The 26,345-nt window shown below is 42.1% G+C and overlaps 2 protein-coding genes across 12 annotated transcripts in view; one reads left to right on the top strand and one right to left on the bottom strand.

Annotated features, from left to right (window-relative positions):
- The first annotated feature begins 339 nt into the window (after positions 1-339).
- Positions 340-26,345, top strand: part of HNRNPAB (heterogeneous nuclear ribonucleoprotein A/B) — a 30,801-nt gene continuing 4,795 nt past the window's right edge. For 4 of the 10 annotated variants that reach the window (XM_086759277.1, XM_086759274.1, XM_086759275.1 and 1 more), the window contains exons 1-8: positions 340-496; positions 624-912; positions 3,909-4,077; positions 4,162-4,320; positions 4,730-4,861; positions 6,659-6,767; positions 6,861-7,013; positions 7,092-7,176. In XM_086759277.1, the coding sequence (XP_086615403.1) occupies positions 662-912; positions 3,909-4,077; positions 4,162-4,320; positions 4,730-4,861; positions 6,659-6,767; positions 6,861-7,013; positions 7,092-7,162 (1,044 nt within the window). In that variant the 5' untranslated portion in view covers positions 340-496; positions 624-661 and the 3' untranslated portion in view covers positions 7,163-7,176. Of the gene's footprint in view, positions 497-623; positions 913-3,908; positions 4,078-4,161; positions 4,321-4,729; positions 4,862-6,658; positions 6,768-6,860; positions 7,014-7,091; positions 7,177-7,431; positions 7,756-26,345 lie in introns of those variants that run through there. The other 6 variants (XM_086759283.1, XM_086759280.1, XM_086759281.1 and 3 more) reach the window with 3 other exon arrangements.
- On the bottom strand, positions 9,790-26,345 carry PHYKPL (5-phosphohydroxy-L-lysine phospho-lyase). 2 transcript variants are annotated; one of them, XM_086759272.1, is made up of 13 exons: positions 19,025-26,345; positions 16,882-17,000; positions 15,905-16,064; positions 15,145-15,219; positions 14,227-14,314; positions 14,016-14,132; positions 13,714-13,796; positions 13,187-13,412; positions 12,766-12,920; positions 12,166-12,255; positions 11,816-11,946; positions 11,348-11,404; positions 9,790-9,970 (listed from the first exon to the last, which is right to left on the bottom strand). In XM_086759272.1, the coding sequence occupies exons 1-12, from the start codon at positions 19,030-19,032 to the stop codon at positions 11,352-11,354; spliced, it is 1,305 nt and encodes a 434-aa protein (XP_086615398.1). In that variant the 5' UTR covers positions 19,033-26,345; the 3' UTR covers positions 9,790-9,970; positions 11,348-11,351. The 2 variants fall into 2 exon arrangements, with proteins under 2 accessions (XP_086615398.1, XP_086615397.1); XM_086759271.1 differs by lacking the exon at positions 19,025-26,345 and adding an exon at positions 18,786-19,001.

Raw genomic sequence — 26,345 nt, 5'->3', positions numbered from 1 at the left:
AAGGAAAAAGGGAGGGAAGAGAGGAGGGAGGGCGGTGCTGCCCGGGCTCCCCACAGCGGCCGGGGCGCTCCGCGGCCGCCCTCCTCCCCTCGCCGGCGGGCCGAGGCCCGGGCACCCTCAGCGCCGAGGCGAAAGGCGCGCGGCTCCCGCTCCCCTCGCCTTCCCTCCCAGCCCAGTCCCGCGGGCCGCCATTCGCCCCACCCCGCCCGCCTGCCGCGGCACAGCCAACAGGAACCGCGAACGGCCTGACTGACAGGCGGCCCTGACCAACCAGAAGGGGCTTTACTGGTGTGTGACTGAGGCTCCGGCGCTATAAAGGCGGCCACGCGTTACGACTCCGGGCCGGAGAGTACGTGTCTGAGGGGGAGGAGGAGGTGGCGGCGGTGGGGCCGGTGCGGAGCAGCCGAGCGCCGCGGGGAGGGGTGTCAGCTCCAGCGCGTGGGGCATTTTAATCCGATTCCGGCCGGCCCGGATTTTATTGGGAGCGGATTTTAAAGTGAGTATGAGCGGGATGGCGACGGCGGAAAAGGGGGGTGGGGGAGGGGCGGGACCGGACCGGATCAGACCGGCCCGGCGGTGGGGAGCCGCCTCGCTGACCCGCGGGCCGCCCTCCTCTCTTGCAGGCGTCTGCCGTCCCTCTCGCCTCTGCGGACGGGGCAGCATGTCCGAAACGGAGCAGCAGTTGGCGGCCGCCGCCGGCGCCACCCAGAACGGGCACGAAGCGGCCGAGAACGCCGGAGAGCAGCAGGCCGAAACCGGCGGGGCTCCGGCGGCGGCGGGCGGAGCGGCGACGGCAGGAACGGCGGCGGGAGCCGGACCGACGGCGGCGGCGGGACCAGCGGGGACGGCCGCCAGCCAGAACGGAGCCGAAGGCGACCAGATCAACGCCAGCAAGAACGAGGAGGACGCGGGGTAAGCGCCGCGCCGCCCTCGGCGGGCTGAGGCGGGAGCAGGCCGCGTCCCGGCCCCCCCCCTTCCCTCAGCCCCGGGCGCCATGTGCTAGGCCCCGGCGGGGCCCTTCGGCGGGAGCGGAAGCGAGGCGGGCGGCTGGCGCGCTCCGCCGCCCTGGGCCCCCGCTCCGCCCGGCGGGGGAGGGCGGCGGGCGGCCGCGCTGCGGAGGGATCGGGCGGGCGGTGAGCCGGAGGCCCTGCAGCACCAGCGCTTCCTTTGTTCTGGAGCTGCCTTTTGTTGGCGCCATGTGGTGGCTGGGGGAGGGGCGGGGAGAGGGTTTGTTGCCGTCTCACGCTGTAAAATGGAAGGGGATTTACCTCGGCTCGCTTCGCGTCCCGCGTTTTCCTCATCCTTTCCATTTTTAAGGAAAGGAGCTGATGGAAGGAGTTGTTTTCTGTCGTGGGGGTGGGGTGGACTGGTTTAAACTTTTCTGGGGTTGCACGACCGGTGGTCACCGGTGTCGGTGTAAATGCGAACAGGTTTTGTGTAACGCGTATAAAAAAAATAATCCTGGCGTTAGAAGCTAGTCGGGGTAGGCTAAGTATTTTTGGAGGGAGTAAAAGAAAACCAGCATGACTGAGACGATGCGCGGTGTGCTTAAACCAGTAAGAGCTATTTTGGTGTACTTCTTTGCAGCATTGTCAGAAAACGGCTTATCTCTTCCGAGCGGTTTCTGGAGGAGTCAGTGTAGTTTCGCTGTGTTTTGATAGTGGCATCCTTGTGTACAAGAGTCACTTATTTCCTATAACAGTTAGTCTGTTTATGAGTATACGTGCTTGACTTGAAAATTACCTGCCTGTTTCTCAAGTGGGTCTTTGTTATTCAAGCTACTGCATATATTTAATTGGAACTCCCTTTGTTATGCCTGGGCCTTGAACCAGAGGGTCAGACCTCTCAGGTTGAACAGAGCTGAAGCCACAGTAGCATAACAGATTTTGGCTGTAAGGGAAGGAGTAAGACTTGCACAAGTTTCCTATAAGCTAGGGCCGGATGTATCTTTTACAGATACTAGAAAGACTGAGAACCAGGCTTTTAGCTGTGTGAAATTTTTTTTTTTTACATTTAGTATTCTGCTCTGAAATGTGGGTGATACCCTTTCCCTTTCTTGCATAGAGGGTGACAAGTTTCAACCTCCAATCCGTGTGAAATGAAACTTCTAAGAAAAGCATTTATTTAGAGGGATTGACCTATGTGGAAAATAAGGAGAAAACATGTTAAGAGTGCAGTTGTTCACTTTGTGTGGCCTCTGAAGGCAAAGCCAAATACTAGGAATTTGGTCTTAATTTCAAAGGCTCTATATTATGTTACTTAAATCCATGTAGGTGTCAGTCATTCCAATTACAAAACAAAGGACTGTAAATTACAAAGTGTAGTATCTAATATCTATTGCTGTGGTAACAGGTGAATTGAGCATGTGGCAACATCTATGTGTGTACCGCAGCCCCATCCCCACGGCATAAAGCAGCTAGAGCTGCTTCCAGACAAATTCCTGTCATCCCCCAACCACTGAGTTTCTCTTGATCATTCTGTAAGTGTAGTCAGTGATGACAGGGTATGCTATGGGAAACCATTGTCAGTCTGTACAGATTACAGCAGTCATGCTTGGTCAGTAGGCTGTTGTGATGAGAAGGAATTCATCAAGTCACCTTTCTTTCACCTGTTATTGAAAGGTGTAGTAAACTTCGTAAGGCCTTTTCTGTAAGGCTCTATTGTAATGGCTGCAAGAAGCACACAGGCTTTACTTGGACCCTGTGTATCATGCTGCACTTGTCAGGTAAGAGTGCACAGCTTGATCTTCTGAAAAAATAAGGGTTTAGCCTACAAAGGATATGGTTTCACCTAGTTTAAGGAAAAAAAAGCAAAAAAAACCCGTGGCACATACAGTTTTTCTCATGTTGCCTTTTGAACATAAATGGATGCTAGCTGTAGCAAATGAAGTTACAAGTAGTTTTTTTTAAAGACTATCTAGTTTCTGAAGTGCTGCTAGCTCCTAGTGCCAAATGTAGGTTGCATCTAAACAGAATAATGACAACTTAAACTGCTTTAGTCTGTAGTTAGATAAAAAAGCTTGGCTGCTTTTAAAAGCTGAGTTTGTTACCTTGGAAACTCTGAAAATAGAAAATACAGCCATGGTATTAATGTTTTCATTTGAAGTGAGGCACTTGGAAAGCGCTCTAAGTTGATCTAAGTTTTGCTTGTTAGCTGCACATCTGTAGTGCCCTTCACTAGTATTTAGTTCTTTGAGATGCCTCAGGCTATTTTGTGTGGCAGAGTGGGCAGAGAAGTACTGTATTGGCCTTTCATGAAAGTAAAAACTAATAGTGGAGATAGTGCTGTGGCACTGATGAAGACAGAACTGGATTCAGTCACTAAGCAGGAAGAAGTGCCCAACACAGTAGTTAAGGCAGGTCCAAAGTCCCATCTGTTCTATGTGACTGTTCTTGGAGGTCATAGATACTTGGTTTAAATTTTTTACGTTGTTCATAAGACTAAAAGCCATTTGTCCAAACCCTAAAAGAGCTCAAGTATTTTGCTTTTGATGCCTTATTCTATCCTGAATGCTTTCAAAGCAGAAGGAATGATCCTGGGTTCTTGCAAAAACTGAGTTGATGGTAATTGATAATCAATGCTGCGTTGTTGCAAATAACAGAACACTGTTGAAAGCACATAAGGAATGGCAAGGAATACTTTAGGCAATTTTTGCTGTTTCTTATAGGTGGTAACAAACTGCAGGGTGCATTGTGTAATTCCCTCAAAAAGACTGGGACAGGACTCGCCCTTGGGGACTCATATAGTATCACTAGCTTTTGACAAGATGCAGAAATGCTTACCTTTCAACAGTTGGTCCTGTTTCTGACAATGCTGCTGAGGTGTGTACCACTATGAGCATCTTGCTGCATATGCTTTTTGGTAGTACTTTCTGAATCTAAATAGCTCTTATCTCTTTGAAATTTCAGGAAGATGTTTGTTGGCGGCCTCAGTTGGGATACAAGCAAAAAAGACTTGAAAGATTACTTCACCAAATTTGGTGAGGTAACCGACTGTACGATAAAGATGGACCCTAACACAGGAAGATCCAGAGGTTTTGGATTTATTCTCTTCAAAGAACCTGGGAGTGTTGAAAAGGTGAATTTAAGTTTCATATTTCAGATTCTTAACTTCTAGGGGAAACTTTTCAGCTTGAGTTAATCCTATCAAACTATCTTTCAGGTTCTGGAACAGAAAGAACACAGGCTAGATGGACGACTAATTGACCCGAAGAAGGCCATGGCAATGAAAAAGGATCCAGTGAAGAAAATATTTGTTGGTGGACTTAACCCAGAAGCCACAGAAGAGAAAATCAGGGAATACTTCGGAGAGTTTGGAGAGGTGTGTAATGTTACCTTAGTAACTGAAATATGTAGTCTTCAGTTGCTGTTTAGTTTACTGATAATTTGCAAGTTGCAAATTAAGTTAACTTCAGATGTATCACACCTTGTGTAACTGATCCAGAGGTTTCCCATCTTGGGAGCAAGGAAGGCACGTACTGCACTAGGTACTTCCTTTGCTATTTAGATACCCTTATCTTTAACTCAAACTATTTTGTCTTAGTTAAAATTAAGAGTTGTAAAATTGAAACCTCTGGTCTGAAAGCCAATGTTAGGATAGGAAGAATACTGCAACTTTGGTGTTGCGTAATATGTTTAGATGGGAAACTCACTGTTTCAGTGTCCCAGATGTCATGCACTTAAATGTTCTGCTAAAATATGAGTCTGAAAATAGTATTTCATGTCTTCAGATTGAAGCAATTGAACTTCCAATGGATCCAAAGACCAACAAAAGGAGGGGGTTTGTGTTCATCACTTTCAAGGAAGAGGATCCGGTGAAGAAGGTTTTGGAGAAGAAATTCCATAACGTCAGTGGAAGCAAGGTAGAGACTTTGACTTGTAAATTTTTGTCCAAGTTATCAAGCATAATACCACTACATCTATAATCTAAAAAGGATTTTGTAGACCTCTGATTTCAAGGTACCCAAATGACAGTAAGGACAGCTTGCAGTGTCCTTTTTTTTTTTTTTTTTTTTGCCATAAGCTCAGTCACAGAGGCTACCAAGGTTCTTTGCCAATACTTATGGCTTTAATACTTTTAGAGGCTTTTGTATGTAAAATATCTAATTGCATTCATTAAATACATATGGAAGAACTGGCTTATTTATGAATCAATCTAGCAGTACAAGCCATTTCAAAAAATACATAACTATTTTCAGCAAAGGGCACTTGCATAAATTCAAGGCTTATAGACACTAACTTTGTAAGCTGCCAGCTGAAACTGGCTGTCTGACACAGGAGCAGCTTCTGGTGTCTCTTCTCAGAAGCCTCCCCTACAGCCCCCTGCTGCTACCAAAATCTTGTAATGTAAACCCAATAGAAGGATCCAGCCAGTAAATGTGTGCTCATGGTAACTTGTACCTGGTCAGCTGAACCACTGTGAAAGTGGTGGGAATGCTCCGCACAGCTGACAGCGCTCATCTGTGGGACTAGCTAAGAGACTCATGTGTCAAGCTAATGAGGACTGGAGGCAAATGATGTGTGCTGGCTGGAGCTGTCCCTCTTGCCTTGCTCCATGGCCAGTGCTGACCATATGCTAACTTTAAAGCCCTGTTAGATCTGGTCATGCTGTCTGACAGTTGCTTAGATTGCACTTAGTTTAAGACTGGTCTTGACAGCACAGAATAAACTTTGGCAAACCTAATGCACTGGTAGTTGAGAAGACACTGTAGTTAGCAATAAAGGTGATGGGTTTTTTTCAGGAGATATGAATGCTTATGTGCAAAGGGAGCTGAGAAATCATATCTGTGTATCTTGTGAATACGGCTTGGTTTTGTGTTACAGTGATAATAAAAAGAGCAGCTTACCTTAAAGCTCCTCTGTTAAGAATTCCAAGCCAGGCTTGCTCAGGTGCTACTGTCAAGGGAGGTGTTCCTTTCAGAGGAGCAGCAGCTCATCTCTGGCTGTGCACAGATTCAGGAACTGGGAAGCTGGCTCACAGCTTGAACAGCAGCTTGGGAACCTGTCTTAAAGTGTCAGTTCCGGTTGGTTTTAGCTGTTCCTTAGTACTTGATAAATGCTGATTTCAAGTGTTGGCAGGACTCTACAGTCCAATACAGATGCTCCCTGTTTGTGTATGAAGGCTGCCAGGAAAACTTGTTCTGGTGCATTTCTCAGAGCCTTGTTCATTCAGTGCCACTCAGGTGAAGCAATCCAATAGCAACAGCCTCCTCTTGGAGGTTGTGCCAGGATAGAGGGCAGACTTGTGGCTCCTACAGGAGCGGTGGCTATGCTGAGGTGGCCTCAGCACCTCTTCCATGGGGGTGTTGATAGTAGAGAACAGGCACTATTAAAATACTCTGGAAGCAGTGGCCTGCTTTGTATGGCCCACAGTGACTAACCTTCCTCTTCCATGGGGAAGTTGGTAGTAGGGAATTGGCAGAATAAACTACTCTGGAAGCAGTGGCCTGCTTTGAATGGCCAATAATGACTTACCTTTGCCCAGCTGGCACAGTAAATCAGATGATGCTTCTGGATGTGCGTTAGTCCTGGTCACATGAGGGAGCACAGCACGTACACCTCCTTTGCCTCTGGAGTAACCTCTGGCTTTCCTAGGTTGCTAGGTTGGGTGCTGCTGCCATAAGACAGTATACACACTCTTCCTTGTTTTTTGTTTTCAGTGCGAGATTAAGGTAGCACAGCCAAAAGAAGTATACCAGCAGCAACAGTTCAGTAGTGGTGGAGGAAGAGGTAGCTATGGAGGAAGAGGCAGAGGTGGAAGAGGCGGTGGTAAGTACCACACACACTACTTTAGTATGGACACATTCTAAATAAGTTGTGTGTACTAAAATGGGATTTTGTGGATGGTTTTCCCTTCTATAGCTCAAAGTCAAAATTGGAATCAAGGTTATGGCAATTACTGGAACCAGGGTTATGGGAATCAAGGATACGGCTATCAGCAAGGTTATGGTGGCTATGGAGGCTATGATTATTCAGGATATGGGTATTATGGATATGGACCAGGCTATGATTACAGTAAGTAAAGAGAACTGTATTGGGTATAAGCAAGCGTAACTAATTAGCAGTTTAATGCATTTGTTCTCTTGTTCATAGGTCAAGGCAGTGCAAATTATGGGAAGACACCAAGACGTGGTGGTCATCAGAATAACTACAAGCCATATTGATCAAACTTATTCAGGTATGCAGTGGCATGGTCTCTTTTGGAAAATGACTGCATAGGTTTTGTATACAATGCTGTAGATTGATATTTCAGTTCTGTACCAAATTTAACTTTACAATAAATTTCTATGGCCTGTTAAATGTGCATCTTACTTGGAAGAGCTCCCTGGAAATGTTTTACATGTTTAATACTTACAGAAAACTAGTTGTCTAGACAGTGTGGTGTGTAAATTTCAGCCTTGCTGAAGATATTAATTAATGATTTTATTAATAGGTTAAACTGAAACTGATTTTGAGGGTCTGCTTAAAGCTGCAGCTCTGCATCTAGGGACTGCCTCTTGGAGTTAACTATGGACTCTGCATTACTCCAGTTGTACAGAATGAGATGCATCTTAGGGAACCAGTGTCACTTTCCACCTTTTTATTTTGTATTGTTTTTGTGTCATACATTTCCTGTAACGGAAGTGTTAATTTTACTGTACTTTTTGGTACCTTTTTGGAATCTAATGTATTGTAAGGTATTTTACATGTGTTCTGATTCACCGTGACATGGATATTGAAGCTATCCTAGCTTTTGAAATAAAAAAGGCGTACTCTAGTGTCTTGTGCCATTCTTCAGCTTATGTGTTAGTAAAACGCCAGTATGCTGTTCCCAGAACTTAGTTCATGGCAGTACCTTGATAGATGAAGAGCTGTGCTTAAAAGTTTTTAATCTTAAAACTAGAAGGTTGTATTGGTAGTTGTGCTCATTTGCAGTTGAATGGCAGCTAAAAATTGCAGTCATTTCTGCCTGGAGGCTGTGGATAAGAACTTGAGCAGAAAACCCCAGCTGTTGTGGAGGCTGTGCTGGTGGCTTGTGCTCTAGACAAGCACAGAGGCTCAGCCTAACTGTGTTAGTGTCTGTGTTGTAGGGCTCTGCTAGGATAAGCCAGAGGCATAGGTTTCAGGTAGGGCTTGGGAGTCTAGACAGCATGGCAGGAGGAAGCTAAGAGGTGTGCAAGAAGCTAGCTGCACTTCATGTTTCACTGTCTTGAGTCTGAGACTTTTCTACAGGTTCTTGAAAGACAGGTTAGGTGACAGACATTAAATTACCATTGCAAAGTCTGAATTTTGCAGCCTTTTTGTTTATATATAAAAAAAGGCTAAAGACTTCTACAAGCTGTGGAGGGAAAACAACAAAGCTGCCTCTAAAGAGGGACCAGCTAGTAATATGCTCTCCTCTTTTTGACTGGTTTACCTCTATTTTAAGGCAATAACTATAATGTGATTTGCCTGTCTTGCTGCAGAGTAGTCCCAATCTCAGATTTAGAAGTAGAAAGTGCTGCTGCACAAAGTATAAACTTTGTTGCAGTAATCAATTTTGATTTTCACTTTTCTATTAAAGCTAAAATCTGAAAACTTTCTTTCTTGTAATAAATTCTGTTTGAACAAATGGGAACCAGAAGTGGAATCAAACCAAGTAACTAAGACAAGACATAAACAGATGTTACTAGTGACCTTTTCAGCTTTTTTTAACAAGGGATGCAGCTATTCCTGCAGAGACTAGAATATGGTGCTCCCTGCTGGCTGTCCTTGAAAAGAAAAACTTGCTGTAAAGTTAGAAGTCTGTAAGACTTTTCTAGGGTTAAGTGGAAATCTTGAGTATAAAAAAGATGAGTTGGATTTTAAGTCTGATAGTTGACATAACAGCTTTACAGCTGGAGCATGTAATCTAATGCCCAGCTTACCTGCAAATAAAAAAACCTGCAGACCACTGAAACACAAGTACAGTATTTAAAAATATTACTGTCTCAAGATTTAAAATTGAAATGCTTCATTGCATACTACTTGTTTTATTTTGAAATAAGCAAGTAGCATAATATTTTTCTAGCAAACAGTTTGCCTTCCAGTAGGGAATTTGCATAGTGTCAGGACCATACTGCTGCAGTACTTCTGGTTAGTGTATCGGCAGTAGTTTGTGTCAGCTGGCTGTTACTCTGATGTTCTTTGGAAGTAGGTTCTCAGGTAATGCTTCCTTGACAGGTGATGTGGCCTTAAGCAGAAATTGAGGATACTGGTACTTAAATGCAGAGCTGGCTTTCCCCTTCTGATTTGCATGAAAAGTTTGTGATACAAAGAACATGTAATTGCCTGGTGAAAGCAAGGGCTTGTATACAAGGTTGTTGCTTATGGCTGTAATGTACTCTTAATTTACTAATCCTACTTGATTATTCCTGGAGGACAGAATATTTTGTAAGAACCAGTTTGGGAGCTGTGGCCCTCTGCTGTTTGTTCCTCATGTATTTGATGTTTTGAATTTGGAGCTGAAGTTTTTGACTTAAGCTAGTCACTGAAACTGTTTGTTGAATATAGTGCTACTAGGGATGTTGTTATGAAACTGGCTACTGAAACTGGTTAGAGGAGCCTGAGAAGGGCTGGGTGTACTGGCAGCTAGAATGGTGTTTGCATAGGTAGGAGGCAGATGTGTTAAAAAAAAAAGAGAACCCATTGGCTCATCTTAACTTTCAAAAAGTCATAACCTGAAAGAGCATGAATTTAGACAATGTAGTTTATAGTAGCCACTAGAAATATATTCCTTTATAATCAGGTTTAGACATGCTGTTTTAAATAAAAGCCAGTTCCACACTTCTGCCAGAGTTGAAAGAAGCTGTTGTAAAATTTATTTCTCCTAAAGCTTTTACTAAAAACAAGATAACTGAAAATAACAAAATCAAAGGTAACTTATCTGGTCTTAGACATGCTAGGATGAAGATTAAATGTGCATTATTATAGTACAATAATGTTTCTTAGTAGTAGATCTTGAACTTTGAAACCTATGGAAAGAAAATAATGTTATGGTGTGTTTTTTTTTTTTGTAAGAGCGTCATTAAAAGGAATCTACTTCATTGCCTCATTTCCGCTTACATTATATGTAAGTGTCATACTAATACTGTACTTAGTAAGAGGCTTTTTGTATTCTTGGTTTCCTGCAGAAAATAAAAGCATTTTTCTTGCTTAGTTTAGATTGCAGACAAGCACATTAAGTCATTAGGCCTCTAAGTTAAACTGGTACTGTTACGTAATCTTTCTGTTCTCAAGAATTAGTACAAACACCTGTATGTCTTTCCATTAACTTGCTAAATAAAATATTAACACATTTTTCTCGTGCCTGCTATACTAATATTGCACTGAACTACAAAAGCATGTTTCTCCTTAGCTCAGGGCCATAGCACTATGAATCTAGTATGGTGGCTGAGGCCACCAATTATTACATTGATTACATTAGGTACCCTGCTGTCCAGGTACCTAGAGTTTTACAGGTCACTTGGCTAAAAAACCCTTGGTTGTCTTTTAGAGTAAGTTGAAGGAGTGCTGAGTCTACCAAGGTATGTTGTTACAGAGGTGTTAACTGTAAGAGAACACTACTTATGAGTGTGTGGCAAAATGAGTTGCAGGTAGATGTTCTCTGTAAGCAAGCTTTAGATACTAAGATTTATAAGGCCTGGGAGACTTAACAGGACTCAGTCTTACTGATGCTCACAAACTTGTGAGTATAGGGGTAAATTGATGCTTAAGCATGAGATAACGGCCATGAACCTGAAATAATCCTGTGAAGTAGTCAAAAATGCTCAAGAGAACAGAAGGCAAACGTTAAGTAAAACAGGAGCTATAGTAGTAAAATTACTGTTTATAACTCTATAGTCCCAAATTGTGGCATGCAGAATGTACGGTGCTCCTGCCTTTAAGGGCACTTCAGGTGAGACTTGCTGAGAAGTAATTATGCAGCTCCAACAGCTTCTGTCTGGAGAGTTAAGGCACTGAACAGCTAGCATGAAAGCTATGTTTTTGTCTTGATGTGCATGTCATTTGCATGCCAAGGGTTAAACGTGGTCATTCTTAAAGCTTCCCAGACAAACATAGCATGCTCTAGCAGTAGGCATTTCTGGGACATGTTGGACCTAGCTTGCAAACGAATACAGATAGTGTTACTGAAGTGTCAGACTCTGATGGAAGGTAGCTGTGAGTGCCAGATATACACAAGTCTGGTCTGTGCTTCTAAATTGCCAGAAACTCCTGCAAACTAATTTCAAGTAAAGGCATCATCTCTGAGGATACTTGGTCCTGCCCTACTGCCAGTAACAATGCTTGTGAAGCTATGTTTAGGAACTTTGGCTTTTAAATACTAAAGGGTGAATATAGATAATAAGTACCTGCTTAGGCAGAGCAAGTGGATGTGTTCTGTTGGTTCAGATACACTTTTTCCATATCTGGAGAGAGAATAAGCAACAATTTTGCAAATAAATGAGTTTGAGACAAGTTTTTTTGACTAACTTGCTTAATACTGAGTGTGCATAAGTTGTATAAAAAGCTGAGTGGTAAACGCACACAGATTATGGCTTTCAAGAATTAAATTTAGAGAGCTTTTACCAGTTCCCCTTGTTCGGATGAGTAGACACTTCAACATTTGCTAGAGCAAAGCTATTTTAAAAGGCTTGTGCATCTGTGGAGTAAGTAGTTTTGTTAGAGAACTTTAAAACAGAAAAACTTTAAAGGCTAAACTTGCATTGACTAAAACAGATTTTCCTATGTGCTCAGCATCTACCATCTTGGCTCTATTTTGGCACTTCTGAAAAGCAGGCTCAGCACTGACTTAAAAAGGCAGTTTTAATGTGTAGTACCTGTTAGTAGCTTGTCAATTGTGTCCACAACAAATTTTGCATCCTCCATACTGAAGCACATGGGGGGCTTGAATTTAAGCACATTTCTTCCTGGCCCATCTGTACTCAGTAGAATATATTCTTCCTTAAGTCTGGAAAGAGCAATAACAAAGAATTATGTTTACCATTGCATGTAGTTCAGAAAAACTCCAAGCATCAGCATGCAGGCTGTCCAGACAATGCCTTTCTGCACTGACTGGCTGCTTTTTTTGCCGGTTGGCTGTATTTTTAACAACTACTGAGTGGCAAGGTTACTTTGTAATTGTGTGCTTGCCTCCCACATTGAGGACCTACATGATTGTCCCTTGTACCTTGTTATGAGATACTCGGCTTCTGCTGTGGCTGGGGTCCTTTCTGCTTGATCCTTGATTAAGTCCACTCCAATGAATAAGCCAGAACCCCTTTAAAAGAAATTAAAACAGTCTGTGTCAGAGAAAGGAACTGCAAGTGAACTAAAAAACTGAGGCTTTTGTGAGACCAGACCTTTTCTGCATGAGAATTACCTCATGTTTGGTTAATGACAGAAAAGGTATTGCTGTTTTGAAAAAACATAGTAATACAGTACAGACTTCTGTCTGCTTAGAATGGCAGTGCAGGACACGAGGTTAAGCATATTTTCTATCCAGCTCATTAATTCTGTTCTTTGTGCACTTTGAAGTCAGAGTTTTAATAGTTAATAAAAGAATTTACTTTCCTGTTCAATCAATAAAGCAATCTGGGCCTAGAGGGGCAGAGTATAGCAGACTTCTGATAAGCTCAAGTTTTTTTTAATCTAATGTATAGCAGGCTGTTGATTTTTGCTGAAAACACACAATTAATTAATTTCTTAGAACTCCATCAGTTGGACTGAGGAGTGTGACTGACCAAACCAAACAAAAAGCAGCTAAAAATGTAAATAAGGTAACTGATACCTGACATCACCAATGATGGGATGCTTGATTTTCTGCTCCTTGAGTAGCTTCATCAAGAAGTTTCCTACTTCTGTGGCATGAGCCTGAAGCTGTTCCTTTTCAATCACATCTAACACAGCTAATCCAATTGCACATGAGACAGGGTTTCCTCCAAACTGAGTTCAGGAGAAGAATACACATAGCCAGGAAGGGAAAGAAAGATGCCGTCTTGTCACTGAAAGTGTAGCCTCAGTGATATAATGAGCCTGTACTGCCCTTTATATCAAATGGAGCCAGTAAAGGGAAAGTTATATGCTAGAAAAATACACATAGGATAAACAGCAACTGTGGGGGTGACAAAGATGAATAAAAATGCTGCATGATTATCTAATTTTAATATTTATATTCCCAGAGAGAAAGAGTTTGCTCAAGTTTTACTTACTGTATTAAAATACTCTACTCCTGTGGCTGCAAATGCTTCTGCAATTTCTTTTGTTGTTACTACACAGGCAATAGGGTGCCCATTTCCTATTGGCTTCCCCATAGTGACAATATCAGGTACAAAATCATCTCCTTGAAGCTGGAATGCCCAAAAGTGCTTGCCAACTCTGCCAAAGCCAACTTGAATTTCATCAGCAATAAACACACCTCCTGCCTTGTGCACATGCCTATAACATAACAGATTTTATTAGTTTCTTAAGAGGAAACAGAACATAATATTGACTGTTTAAAAACATGCAGAAAGCATTACTTTGCAAACTCTCAGGAAACAAACTTGTACAGGCCTGTATTCTGTATCATGTGTTTAAAAGCAGGTCTTTGCCATACAAAGTTTACGTTCTAACATGAAGGCACAGGCCATTTCCTGCTGATGAAGCTATATGCTACAACAGGCAGAGAAATTTTCTATCATCTGTATTTAGCAAGTATGTTAAACTGAAAAAGTTAAGATAATTAATGACCACTTACTTTGCAACCTTCTGAAAATAGCCTGCTGGTGGAATGATTTGACCACCCACGCTCGGTAGAGATTCAACAAAAAATGCAGCAATCTGAAACATAGGTAGCATGTACTGTTTTAAACCCAATACAGAAAGTTGTGGAAATTAACAATTAGCAAGCTGTTTGTCATTAGATGGTTCTTGCTTGATTTACAGGATCTTTTCTCTTTGACAAGTCCCATACCACTTAGCTCGGTAATCCTGAATGGCATTGACAGTCAGCCATGCTTATTTCTAAGGCAAGGCAAATGGTTAAGGAAATAATTTTACCTTTCTGCCTGTCTTATGTGCTTGCTCAATAATATTTTTCACTTCATTAGCATAGGCTGTTACTGAATCTTCATGGTCTTCTCTATAAAGTCCTCTGTATGTGTCTGGAACAGGAGCCTATACAAAGGAACAGGGTCCTATATTCAGTATCTCATAAAACAAACTTCATTAAATTTACAAGTAGACAATAGTTATAGGCTGAAGTACATACCACGTGGACCCATTCCTTTTGTCCTTCTAGATTTCTGAATTTATATGGGCTTATGTCAATCAAGGATGTCAGATGTCCATGGTAAGCACTTAAAAAACAATTAGCACAACTAAACAGTGTAATTTCCTTAGTATCAAAAGAGTTCTTTAGGATTAGCATTACTGATAGCTAAAGAGCAGCTAGGCTCTGTGACCTGGTGGGAATACAGTCACACTTAAACTGAGAAAAGCTCTGAGATTTCTGTCAATCAGCTTAGTAGTATTTGGATTTGTTTTGCACATCTTGACTAAGGGATGCAGAGGGACAGTACTCTTTGTCACTGGTTTGCCTGGACCAGTGACTAAGTCATGAGCAGTATTACAACTGGAAGGAAGGTATCTGGCCTGCTCTGAATAACCTCCAACAGTGGAGCTTCCAATCTCTCTGGGCATCTTCTTCTAATATCTGACTACCTTAACGGTAAAAGAGTTTTCCCCTGCATTTCATCAGAATTCTTCAGGTTTCAACTTGTCTGTTGTCTTTCTTTTTTTCTGTTACCATGCATCTTTAGGCCTGGCTCCCTCTGTTCTGCTCCTTACCATGAGACAGTTGTAGTTGCAGTAAGATCTCCCTCTAGCCATCTCTTACAGCTGAACAAACCCAATTTTCTTAACCTGTCTAGCCTGTGGCTTCCTACCCATTGCGGCAGGTCACTGCTGGCCTCCTTCCAGTATGGCAATGTCTGTCATGTACTGTAGAGGCCAGCGTGGACACAGTTCTCTGGACTGGTCTCACAGATACTGAGCAGAGGGAAAAATTACGTCCCTCAACTTCCTGGTTACAGTCTTTCTACCTCAACAGGTTTTCAGAAATGCTCTGACCATGCATCCAAAACTGAGCCTTGTACCCTGCAGTAGATAAAATTGCCAATATACTTACTGGTCCAAAACGATAACATCTTCATGTTTCGTATACTGTCGTGCCAGTCTTAGGGCAAGATCATTAGCTTCAGATCTACAATTGAAAAATTTTGTTTAGTATTTCATTGTGGATGCCTGAGTTTTGAAATTCTAACCTCCCTTGCAATGCTGCTTGTGTCTGCAAAGTACAGACAGAACTCAATGTGTGTTACTCACAGATCCCTTAGAAATCAGCACTCAGTAGGTAGGACTGTTCATCAGAACAGAATCCATCTTAAAAAGCTGCAGTGCACAAACTACTTCAGAAACAGTTTTCTTGTTTGTTTTTTTTTTAGGTGTAGTTCGCTTGGGAATACACATTCTCCTGACCCTCTCCCCCTACTCCCACAGAATTAGGCATTGTTACATTTAATTTTTATAATAGAAGTAATTCCCAGTTCAGAAGACAAGTCAAACCAGAAACTAATACAGTAAATATTTACATAGTTTTGAAGTCCAAGGCCTTATAAAAATAAGAATAAACCCCTTCTTAAATAAAACACTAGTTTAGTTTCCTGATAGAGAGCTTGCTAAAGGTGAACTTCAGAGTCACTGAAGTTCTAAAAAGGACCACAAGTTCTTCAAAAACAGAAACCACAAACTATGTTTTTGGTCAATATCTAGTCATCCACTCCAGATCATGCTTATCGCTGAACAGTATTATACTTGTCTGTATACCAGTGAAAACGTTGTCTGTACTTAGTGAAAACACAGTATCAATTCTAATATAACCAACTTACCCAGAATTCAAAAAATAAAATATGCATAACTTCTCAGGTAGCGTTTTGGAAAGTCTCTCTGCATAATCGATCAAATTGTCGTGAAGATAACGAGAATTTGTATTTAACAATTGATTTTGCTCATGGGCTGCTTTTACTACATCAGGGTGACAATGTCCAACTGCAAGAGAGTGTGGAGAGCGGTTTGAGAGTTCTTCCATATTACCGATGGTGTTCATTAACAAATTAACACTTGGATTTCTCTATTAGTACAGAACTATCAATGACTGATAGACCGCATTTCATAGTGGGGCATTAATGATATTGTCAGCAGAAGGCAATGTTGGTACGCCTTGAAAGCTATATTTAACACTTTTTTTTCCTCAGAAAGTTTGAAATTGCCTGTTACTGGTGTGTAGTTGAATACTGGAAGTTGATATATTAGACCAAACAGTGTCTCATTTGGATTTCTGTATTTGAATAATATAGGCAGGGGTTTGAGTACATGAAGGTAACCTTTACTATCAAAGAACTATTAGCCCAGCTAGGGTGCTAGTGACAGCGCTGATTATTTAGGGATATTTCAAATACTCTAAGTAACAGCTACTTCATCATATACAAACAGGGCACCACACTGAGCCCTGGTCCTGTGACAGTACCCTTAGCAGTAACTTGTACAAACACAACAAAATGTCAAGCCATTTGTTAGCTTCACAGTTAGGTGCTTTACCTGAGCTTCCATGGAAAAAAAAAATTGGTAAATTTTTATACAAGTAAGTTTCTAGGAAGACAGAACAGGAAGCAGGTCTGGAAATCACATTCATGCATACAGAAATTAAAATGTGAACCGTAATTCCCAAGCTATAGGTTCGAGAGAGGTTTCTTACACTTTTCCAACCCTTCGCTCCAAGACAATGCAACAGTGGTAAAAAGTACTGATTGTTCCTTGTTCTGCATAGAAAAGCAAGCTATCAAATAATATGACTTATTTAACTTACCGTGAGCAACATTGTTTATGCAGTCAAGGTATTGTCTTCCATTCTCATCATACATATATTGGCCTTTTGCCTTTACAATCTTCACCGGATCATTGGAAAAAAACAGCTTGCAAGAAGAGCTATAGCAAGCATCAAAAAGCAAAATAAATCCTAGTGAATTCTAAAAGTCACATAGTTTATTCTGATGGTAATATTTTCAATTCAGTCAGTTAATCAAGAGAAAGACATTTCCCTAGTTTGCCGGCACACGCTGTCCTCCCGCTTCTGGCCCTTAAAACAGAGCTTGGCATGGGGAAGAGGAACAGGCCTTGTGCTTTATATCAAGTCAAATTTTGTTAAGGCTTGCAGGGACACGCTCTAGAACTGAAAATCCTTCCCTAGGAATCTAGGCATAGCACACGGATAGCGCTCAACTCTGTAGTTTCATCCACTCTTAACCACGGTTCCTTACTGTCCGTGCTGTCTGCCCTTCGTGTTCTTAAAACCCTCTTTGGTGTCTCTTACCTTGCGATGGTTTTTATTATAGACTTGGCTATGGTCCTGATTTTCCAGGTAGCATGATGTGGGTGACTGTTACATCTGTATAAATCTTCACTAACCTTAGCTGAACTTTGAGTGATTTTATAAGGCTGGGTCTATTTAAGTGTGTTTGTTTTGTTTTACGTTTTAAATAAATGGCTAAATGAGTAAAATTGAAACACATGTCTGCCTAACTAGGAGTAACAGAGATTTTACTCTGAGGGCCAGTGCCAAACTTCATGCTTCATTTAGTAAAAGGTTACTTAGGCAAAAATAAAATAATTTGACCATAAATTCAAAGGCATTGTCAAATGATAAAAAAAACCCTCTAGACAATGTTAAAATAAGAAACTGCTTCACTATCCCTTCCCCACAGGAATCTTACCCTTCCTGTGTGAGCTGGCAGTAGAATAGTAAAACCGTGGGTTTTTTTTTTTTTTGGTAAAGTTATCCCAACAGCTATCAACAGATAAGTTATCAACAGATGCTAAGAAAGCACTTCCAGAGGCAAAGTCTTTGTTCCCAGTGACAGAGCAAATCTTGTTACAAAAAGATTGAATATGCCGAGTGGTATTCTTCAGGTTTGTGTAATGGCACAGTTCTAATGCCAGCATTTACTTTCAGCCCAACTTCTGGGTTCATAAAATATGTACAGATTAAAGTAGCCTTGATTTTGAATATGTAAGGTACAGCATAAAAGCATTCTCAGAGTTAAATATACAGAGTTCTGCTGCTGTTCCTGGTAGCAGTCATAGTTTCTGTAGAACTAAGAATTTTTTAGGTTATTTGAAGCAAGACAAGTAATTGGAAGTTTGAAAACGCATCTTGTATTTAATTCTATCAGATTGGGCAAACGTGTTGTTAATTCTGGCACGTTTTTGGTGTAATAAGGTTCTGAAAGACCAGGCTACAGTACCAGGTCAGCCAGAACCTCTGCCCACATCCCAGCAGCACGGCTGCCGAGCCCCCAGCAGCTCTGCGGGCGGCTCCTTCAGCTCCACGTCTGCTCTTGGCTAAGCTGGCAGGAAATGCTTTCTAAGCAGTTTAAAGTTTAAACAAGAGTTGTACAGTTTTTATAGTTTAGTTTTTGCAACTCCCCTCTTTAAGAAACAATTACTGTTAATTACATCAGTAAAATCAGGCTTTATGTACTAAGAGCACGGACTCCCCCCGCGATGTTGCTAGTTTAAACCTAAAATTCTGGCAAGGCAGGAACTCGGTCGCTTTAGCCTCGGGAGCAGTCGCGGAGCAGCCAGAACCCGCCGCTGCCGACGTGCAGGAGGCCGCGCTGGCTGCTCCGCCGGCGGGCAGGGCCGCCCGGGGCCGGGCTGCGGTCGGCGGCGCCCAGCCCTGCAGCACCGGCGGCGCCCGCCCGCGGCACTTACCCGATGAGCTGCCGCCGCAGGGCCAGGGTCTCCTGCCGGGAGCGCTGCGCCGGCCTCATGGCCGCTCCCGCCGCCTCCGAGGAGCCCGGGAGGCGCCGCCTCCCTGGGAGGGCGGCCCGGGCCCGGGAGGCGCCCGCCCCGCTACTGCGGCGCCCCCTGCCGGCCGCGCCGAGCTGCTGGCGCAGCGCCGCATGCGAGAGCAGGAGCGGTTACAGCCGAGCGCACGGAAAGCGCCTTACCGCGACATTTAGCTGGAGCTGCACAGGGACACAGGCACTGCACGTGTGTCTGCTCGAGCAGCACTGTAACCGTGCGCCTCCCTTATCGCAGAGCCCAGCCCCTGACCTCCCAGCCGCTCCCAAAAAACATCCAGTGCATAACTTTAAACTTTAGACAAGCTGATATCACAAGGAGCAAAACAGTAACTCACCGGTGCTTTTGGGTTCCTCTGGCTGTGAGGCTGGACTCTTCACTTACAGCATCAGGAGTGGGGACTTCACCTCCAAGGTCCCATAGCACAAATAGGGGTGAGGCTGGCTCCGCTGGGGTCCTGCAAGGCTGCTGGCAGGTCACATGGAACCAGAGTGCAAACTATAGCCCATGGTGTTAGACCACTGGTGGTGGCACACCACCCCAGATTCCATTCGGTTACCAGGCACCTCAGAGGTAATAACATGATTTTGAGGGTTTGTTAGGATCATTATTACAGCTGTGTCATAACACTGTCTTTTGCAATACTTACACATCGGCAAAGTTTCTTTTACAGTTGAAAATAATTTGAAGTGGTAGCCTAGGTGTTACGACTGTATTATTAATTATTCAACACAAACTCCACTATTTAAGCAAACGAAACCATTTATGTTGTTGTACTCCTGTGTTTGGTCAGTGACAGAGAGCTAGAGCTGACTGACCACTTAAGAGCCAATCCTAGAATAGGCAATAGTTAGGATTAAAAGAGGAAACACTGTCCTCAGATCAGAGTGGTCATTCCTCTGTTCCTGTTTGATTGGAATTGCTTAAATCAAAATAAGATAAAGAACCAGAAGGATTTTCTGGGATGGGTTGAGTCCTCTGCCACTGCATATGTTGTATCCCATGACTGAGTTCATAAACTTATTAAGCTTCATTCTAAAAGATGCCAGATTTTTTTTTTCCCTTCCCAGTACATATTCACATTCTTTTGTTTTAAACCAACATCTGTTAAGACTCCTAGAAAAGTAGAGCAGACCCTTTTAAAACTACTCACTTAGCAGACTTTGTCTCTGACCAGATATAGCCACCAATAATTATCTCTAGTTGCAGTTATTTGATAAAACACAGGATCAATTTACATTTTGTGTAATATGGAAAAAGCCAAAACCAAATTGCTATGCATGCTATGCACTTACAGTTAGACTGAACTTAGGAAGACAAATGCAGTTGTTGCATAAAAGTCAGGTTTCAAGTAAAAAAAGTCAGTGGAGGAAAAGTTAATAATGACTGTTAATCTTTATTTGAACTCTTGTCTGGTTAATATATTTAGTAGCTATTTATAATAACAACCCGAACATTTACAATTTGGAAAGTTTATTCTTGGTTACAGATGCAGAGTTCATTATACATATTCACACAATTGTAAAAGCAATCTGTACAGAGAGACCATTTAAAAAAATCTAGTCTTTGCTTTTATTACAGAAAGCACAAGAAAAAAAAAATTGTTGGAGTTCTCAAGTTAATGTACTATCCATTACAGCTTTAAACTAGAAATACCTGATGCAATACTAATTAATATAATTTTAACATGTTAAAACAATGGATAAGAAATACTGTTATTAATGCCTTCATTTTTAAAGTAGTTGTTCCCCAAAGAAATGAGTAAATAGAATACTTTTCGTGGTACATACATGATTAAAAATCACAAAGAGCTTGCAAAGAGAGATGTTAAGTACATTTTCTGTATTTTTAATATCTCTATATATTTCTTTTTAAAGATGATACATTTTACAGAGACTGAGTCAGCTTTGTATAAAATATCATGTAAATACATTCAAAACAAAACTAATTTTCACAAGATGTCTAAACTGCACACATACACACGCACGCAGATAGCCCTTTCTCTGAACAGCCTTACTGGAGTGATGCAACCACTCACATAAATTAGGGACACTTACATAACCTGATAGAGGATTAAGCCCTATCGGCATAATTTCAACGCAAATGCAGACAGATAAAGCAGACATTGCATGTATTATTCTAAACTGTATACAAATAAGTGAGAGTTTCATTTAAATTTTAAATACCAGCAGGTATTATTATTATTATTTCTCAAATTATGTTGTTTCACAAATGCTAGTGTACATGCCAGTTTTAAATTATTTGTATGTGCAAAGAAGTTTAATGCAACAGAGCAGGTGGCTTTCAGTTTTGACTGTGGTATTCTGTGCTGAACATGAATTATATTGAATATTTGTGATTCTTTTTTAAGATACCAGAAAAAAAAACCAGCCCCAAGTAGTAGCGCAAAAAGTTGCTATGTTACAAAATTGTCTGTAAAACTGCACTCTGTCTATGAAACTAACCAGCAAACACAACTCTCACTCTAGCTACAGGCGATTTACTACCTCTTCTGCTTAATTTGGAAATTCAGCAGGTAACGTGGGTGCTTTGCTTTGTAAAACCAGGTCCTGTTTTTTCTTTAAATACAATTGCAGAAATGCAGGTCTGATACGCCACCCACCCATACGTAACAACATCATGTAAAATGCACTTTCCAAAGCTAAGCATCCAATGCGGTGTTTACCAGCATATCAAAAAGCAGTAAGCGGTATTAGTGTCATTTACAGACACTTGGGACATAACCATTTAAAGTTTCTGTTCATTAGTATCTACATTATATAAGAAACCACACATGGGGACACAACTGAGCTGACTGTTCCATGAAACTGCGCAACTGAGGCAAGTTCTACCACAACTTAGCAAACAAGGATTGATGTCCTAAGACATAGGAAAACTGCAAATGTTAACGATGTATTTCTTATTCCACGCTGTTGTCAATAATGCCGCCACTTACGCATTGAAAACATGTTTTCCCAGCTTTCCTGTGGTTTTCCCCCAGGCTCTCTACCACAGTATAGAGTTATACAATCTATTAAGTCCTTCTCTCATTCATTTCTAAGTGACAGGTTTTCAGCACTTACTTAGCTGCAGATTATACAAGTTAGACATGCCTTTTGTTGTGCCGTCTGATGCTAGACAAGGATATGGAAAAGTTGCAGTAGTTCACCTGGGGACGTGAAAATACTAGAAGTACTTCTTAGCTTACAGATGTAAATTATAGTCAAGGAAAACAAAGTTTAAGAAGCGTATTTTTTACTCACTGGTTTGCTTCCATCTGCAATAGATTCCCCAAAGCAGAGCTGTGAAGTATTTCAGACTGGACTAATGATGGTCAGGTTCACTGCAGTGCCAGGAACACAGTTAAAAGGCAGGTGACTCCAGTGAATGACAGTGAGAACTGGGCTAACTAGAGTGACTAGATGGTTCCCCGCCCCCCACTCCCTTGACCTTTTTATTTTTTTTAAATCACTATTGCAGAAGGGTCTAAGAAATATTCTTCCATAAATGCTGTCCTGTCAAGTTGCCAAGGTCAGTATATGCCATAGCGATTGCCTTGACAAGCTGAAGTGTCTTTGGCCTCTTGAAATCTACCCAAATACTTCACCTCTCACTTGAACGATCTTCCCCGTTAAACAACTGGAAGGCTGGCTGTGCTACTAAGCATGTCAGCAGATACTTAACAGCTGAAACTTAGGAGCTTCAAATGAAATAAAGCAGTACTGAGGTTTTAGTCCATCCCTGGACACCTACTGAGGACAATCCTAGCTATGCCAGTGCGAGCTGGAAGCAAACTCACTGATCTGAATTGAGACAGATACCTGGCTCCAGGATAAATGGTTTGCAGACATCTGAACTTTTACATTTTAATCTTTTTTTTTTTGTTATTAATATTTTTGCATATCTTAAATGGAAATCTGTTGTCTGAAGAAAATAATTGAGAGCTTCCATGCTCTAAAATTTAAAAATGCAAACTTGACAGGTAACACACTAGAGATAGATTTTATCTGTGTAGTGCCTTTAAGTTGTCTGGGCAACAATGGGACTAAAAAAACCCCAAAGAAGTGACAATATGACGGTATTTCCCAAAAAAGAAATACCAGATTTGGAAAAAGATTACAGTTTCTATCTATGTGCTCCTGTTTTACAAATGTCTATTCAAATCATACAATTACGCAAAAGGCCTGCCCATCCCTACGTGTGCTGTCAACAAAGCACAGTGTCATGGCAAAAAAAAAAATGCGTAAAATTTGTTTCTCTCCATTAAAAGAAGATTTCCTCTAGAGGGCAGCATTAAATCAGTATTCAGTGAGCAGGGAACCTAAGCTCTAGTAGTATATGCTAGGTTTACTCTTTCTAGTACTTATGAAGTTTACAGGCTAATAAGGCACAGTTATATTGCCCAAGGATGGTTATTTACTATTACGATAAAGCTGGAAATTTCTGGCATCTGAATATTTTAAATTAAGCTATTTATTGCAAACGGGTGAGTTCTTTAATTTTGACCCAAGAGCCCGCTATATTTGGCTGATCGCAAAACCATGTGCTGTGTATAAAAAAAAAAATAAAAAATCACAGATTCATTCTGAGCTGTGGGCTGGCAAGACAGTGAACACTGCAGACTGAAGTCTGTGCTGGTGTAACCTAGTTCGGCGCTGCTACAGCCAGCACAGTTGTGCTCAGTTTCAGCAGCTGGAACGGGACACTGAGCGTGCATCTGGGGGAGAGAGAAGAAAGCAGCCAAACTAGAACACGGGCTTTCCGCCATGAAAGTCTTGGTCATCGCAAACGTGCTTCCTGGGTAGCAGGTTACTGTAACAATCCTAAAAGCACGGTGATGACCTGTGTCATTTCCCATGGATTACTTTTCATCATTGCATAGGATATCTTGAACTGCTGAAACCTCGCATGTGTTCTGCTGGTTTGCTTAAGGATTTCAAATGCTGAATTTACAAAATTACTAGAAGGCAAAAGCTCACTTAAATATTTCATCTAGTGGTTTCCTAAAAAGAAGACACATCAGAAAGTCTCTTACCATTAGAAGAAACGTTCTTATTTTTAAATACAAAGGAGAAAAATCCATACGGAAATAAATTCATCACCATTATATATACAGCAAGTGTTAGAAGCAGTGTACACAAGAAAGGCATCTCCCCCTATGAGAATAAAACGGAGCATGTGCGAAGTCTTGATTTAAAACAAACCAACCAACCCAAACACCACTGCAATCCCAGTGCGTTAAGGCTTGGAATCAGTTTCGGTTTGGAGCAAAGACTGGGTTTTCTCTGCCACCTGTTTCATAACCCAGAGAAATATTCCTCAGCTCACTGGCCAAGCCCACTATTCAGCTGCAGAACTCTAATCTCGCCTGCCCCCATCAGCACAAGCCAAATCATCAGGGTCATGCTCCGGCAAGGGGCCTCTCCAGCTGCCAGTGCACTTTGAGCACTGAACTGGAGTTACAGACACAGGGGTTATTTGCTCATTTTCCCTTCTTCCCAAAATCCAGTCCTCCCAGAAGGTTTTCGGAGTACTCCTCATGTTTACAGTGGGGTTCAGCATGACCACTCCCGGAGCTGGGACCAACACAGCCCCAGCGAGCAGCGGTTCCAGCATTACTCATCTCATGCGTTCGCCATGGCTCATGGCAAGGCAGACGTGCCTGCAGAGCTTTGTGGCTGGAAAACTTTTTAGGGGTTTCAAATGAGGTCTTGTGCCCTTAGGGACTCAGTTTGGGAACTTTGCTTCCAAAATTGATTAGGCTACAGTATGTTAGAGAGAGGATCTTGGTAGTAACGGGAAAGATAGCCGTTAGCTACAGTTTTAAATAGAACAAGCATTAAAGAAAGCTGCTTGTCCTCTGCTCCTGGGCAGCAGGCAGACACGGTTATCTTAACATAATCACCATGCTTTCATGGTTGGTTAAATTAAACAAAGGAATATTGTTTTATAAACCAGAAAACAAAGATAAACTAAATTTGGCTGGGCTTTAGATTCCCCCAAGACCAGTAACTTAAGTGTGTTACCCAAAATGTTTATTGATGAATCCATGAAGCTAAGATAGTAAATATTTATAGTGATCACAATAAATCAATTGCTCAGTCTCAGACTGACCTACATTTCACAAGCATTAGCTGCCTCCCTGTCAATCATCTTCATTGCTGCTGACATCTAGGGGTAACATTTAGCTGCATTTCTACATTTCCTGTAAAACAATCTTACATTCTCTCAAACGAGAGGAGGGAGGGTGGAACAAAAGAGGTTTCCTCAGGGGGAAAAAAAAAAAATGCATTACACTTTGTGAGAAGCTGAGATAATTGCTAAGTTTTGTGTGAGACTGCCAGCACTATCTAAAAGTAAAATTTATCTTAGGGTGCAATTTGCAAACTGAAAGTATTCAGAAAGACCCACATAAACATTTTCATATGGAAGGAGAACACAACCAACTGATCTGGCATGAATTTGCTAAGCAAAGCATATATTTTTTTTAACTCTTTCCAACAAGATCATGACTGCTCTGAAACAATTCATCATTTAACAACCTACTCTTCTAAATAAGTGTGCGTGGAAAGCACATGGAAGTCTGAGCAGTTTTCCTCTTAGACTGTGCAATCAATACGACAAATCAACAGTTCCTCTAATTCAGTCTGTCAATCTGCACGACACAATTGATGAGGAACTTTTTGTTCAGAAAATAAAGGCCAAATGCACCCATCTTGGCTGAGGACCGGGAAGGAGTTCAAGTGCAGATCACAACCACAGCCCCCCAGGGATCCGTACCTCGCTGTGTTCCTGGGAGCTCTGCTTTCCACAGGTCTCAGCTGCTTTGGTAATGGATGGGGTTGGTAGATGTACCACCAGCAGGTCCTAGGAGACATACTGGTCAGTTCCCCATAGCTGAAGTGGCAGTAGGCTCTGTATACAGCAGGATCCGCACCCGCCAGCATTTCTAATGGAAATGCCAGCGGCAGAACTCCAGAGAAGCTACTGCACGCAGGCTGCCGATCTGTAAGGGTGCAGTAAATCAGCGAAATCAGGTGTTCTGAATGTACCAGGCTTGCTAGACGTGCATAGATGGATCTTCCCATATTCAGGATGCAGAATAAACCAATACAGAGAGGGTGTTTGCCTGGGAATTTTCAAAGATGATCACTCAGAGGTTTGGCAGCTGAGGCAGTAGCACTGACGGGCATGGATACCAGCCGCGGTCCTGTGCTAGGAAGATGATTCCAGCCTTCCTCCTTGACTGGCGCAGAAACGCTGTGAGTGGTCAGGCTGCACCTTGGGGACGGGGAAGAACAACCCCGGTTGAGAGGTTTAGCGGATTCAAAAAGAGCTCCCCTCCTCCGTTACGAGAAAATGTCTTGGGTTCTGTGGCAGCAGAGGCTCTGTGTTGGGAGGGGGACGGCTGCCATGCAGAGCGAGTAGAGCAATAGGTAAAGCACTGTTCTGGTATTCTGTATCAAT

The sequence above is a fragment of the Chlamydotis macqueenii genome, chromosome 14 (assembly GCF_036417535.1).
Source record: "Chlamydotis macqueenii isolate bChlMac1 chromosome 14, bChlMac1.mat, whole genome shotgun sequence".
Lineage (NCBI taxonomy): Eukaryota > Metazoa > Chordata > Aves > Otidiformes > Otididae > Chlamydotis > Chlamydotis macqueenii.
This window is presented reverse-complemented; position numbering and strand designations above follow the sequence as displayed.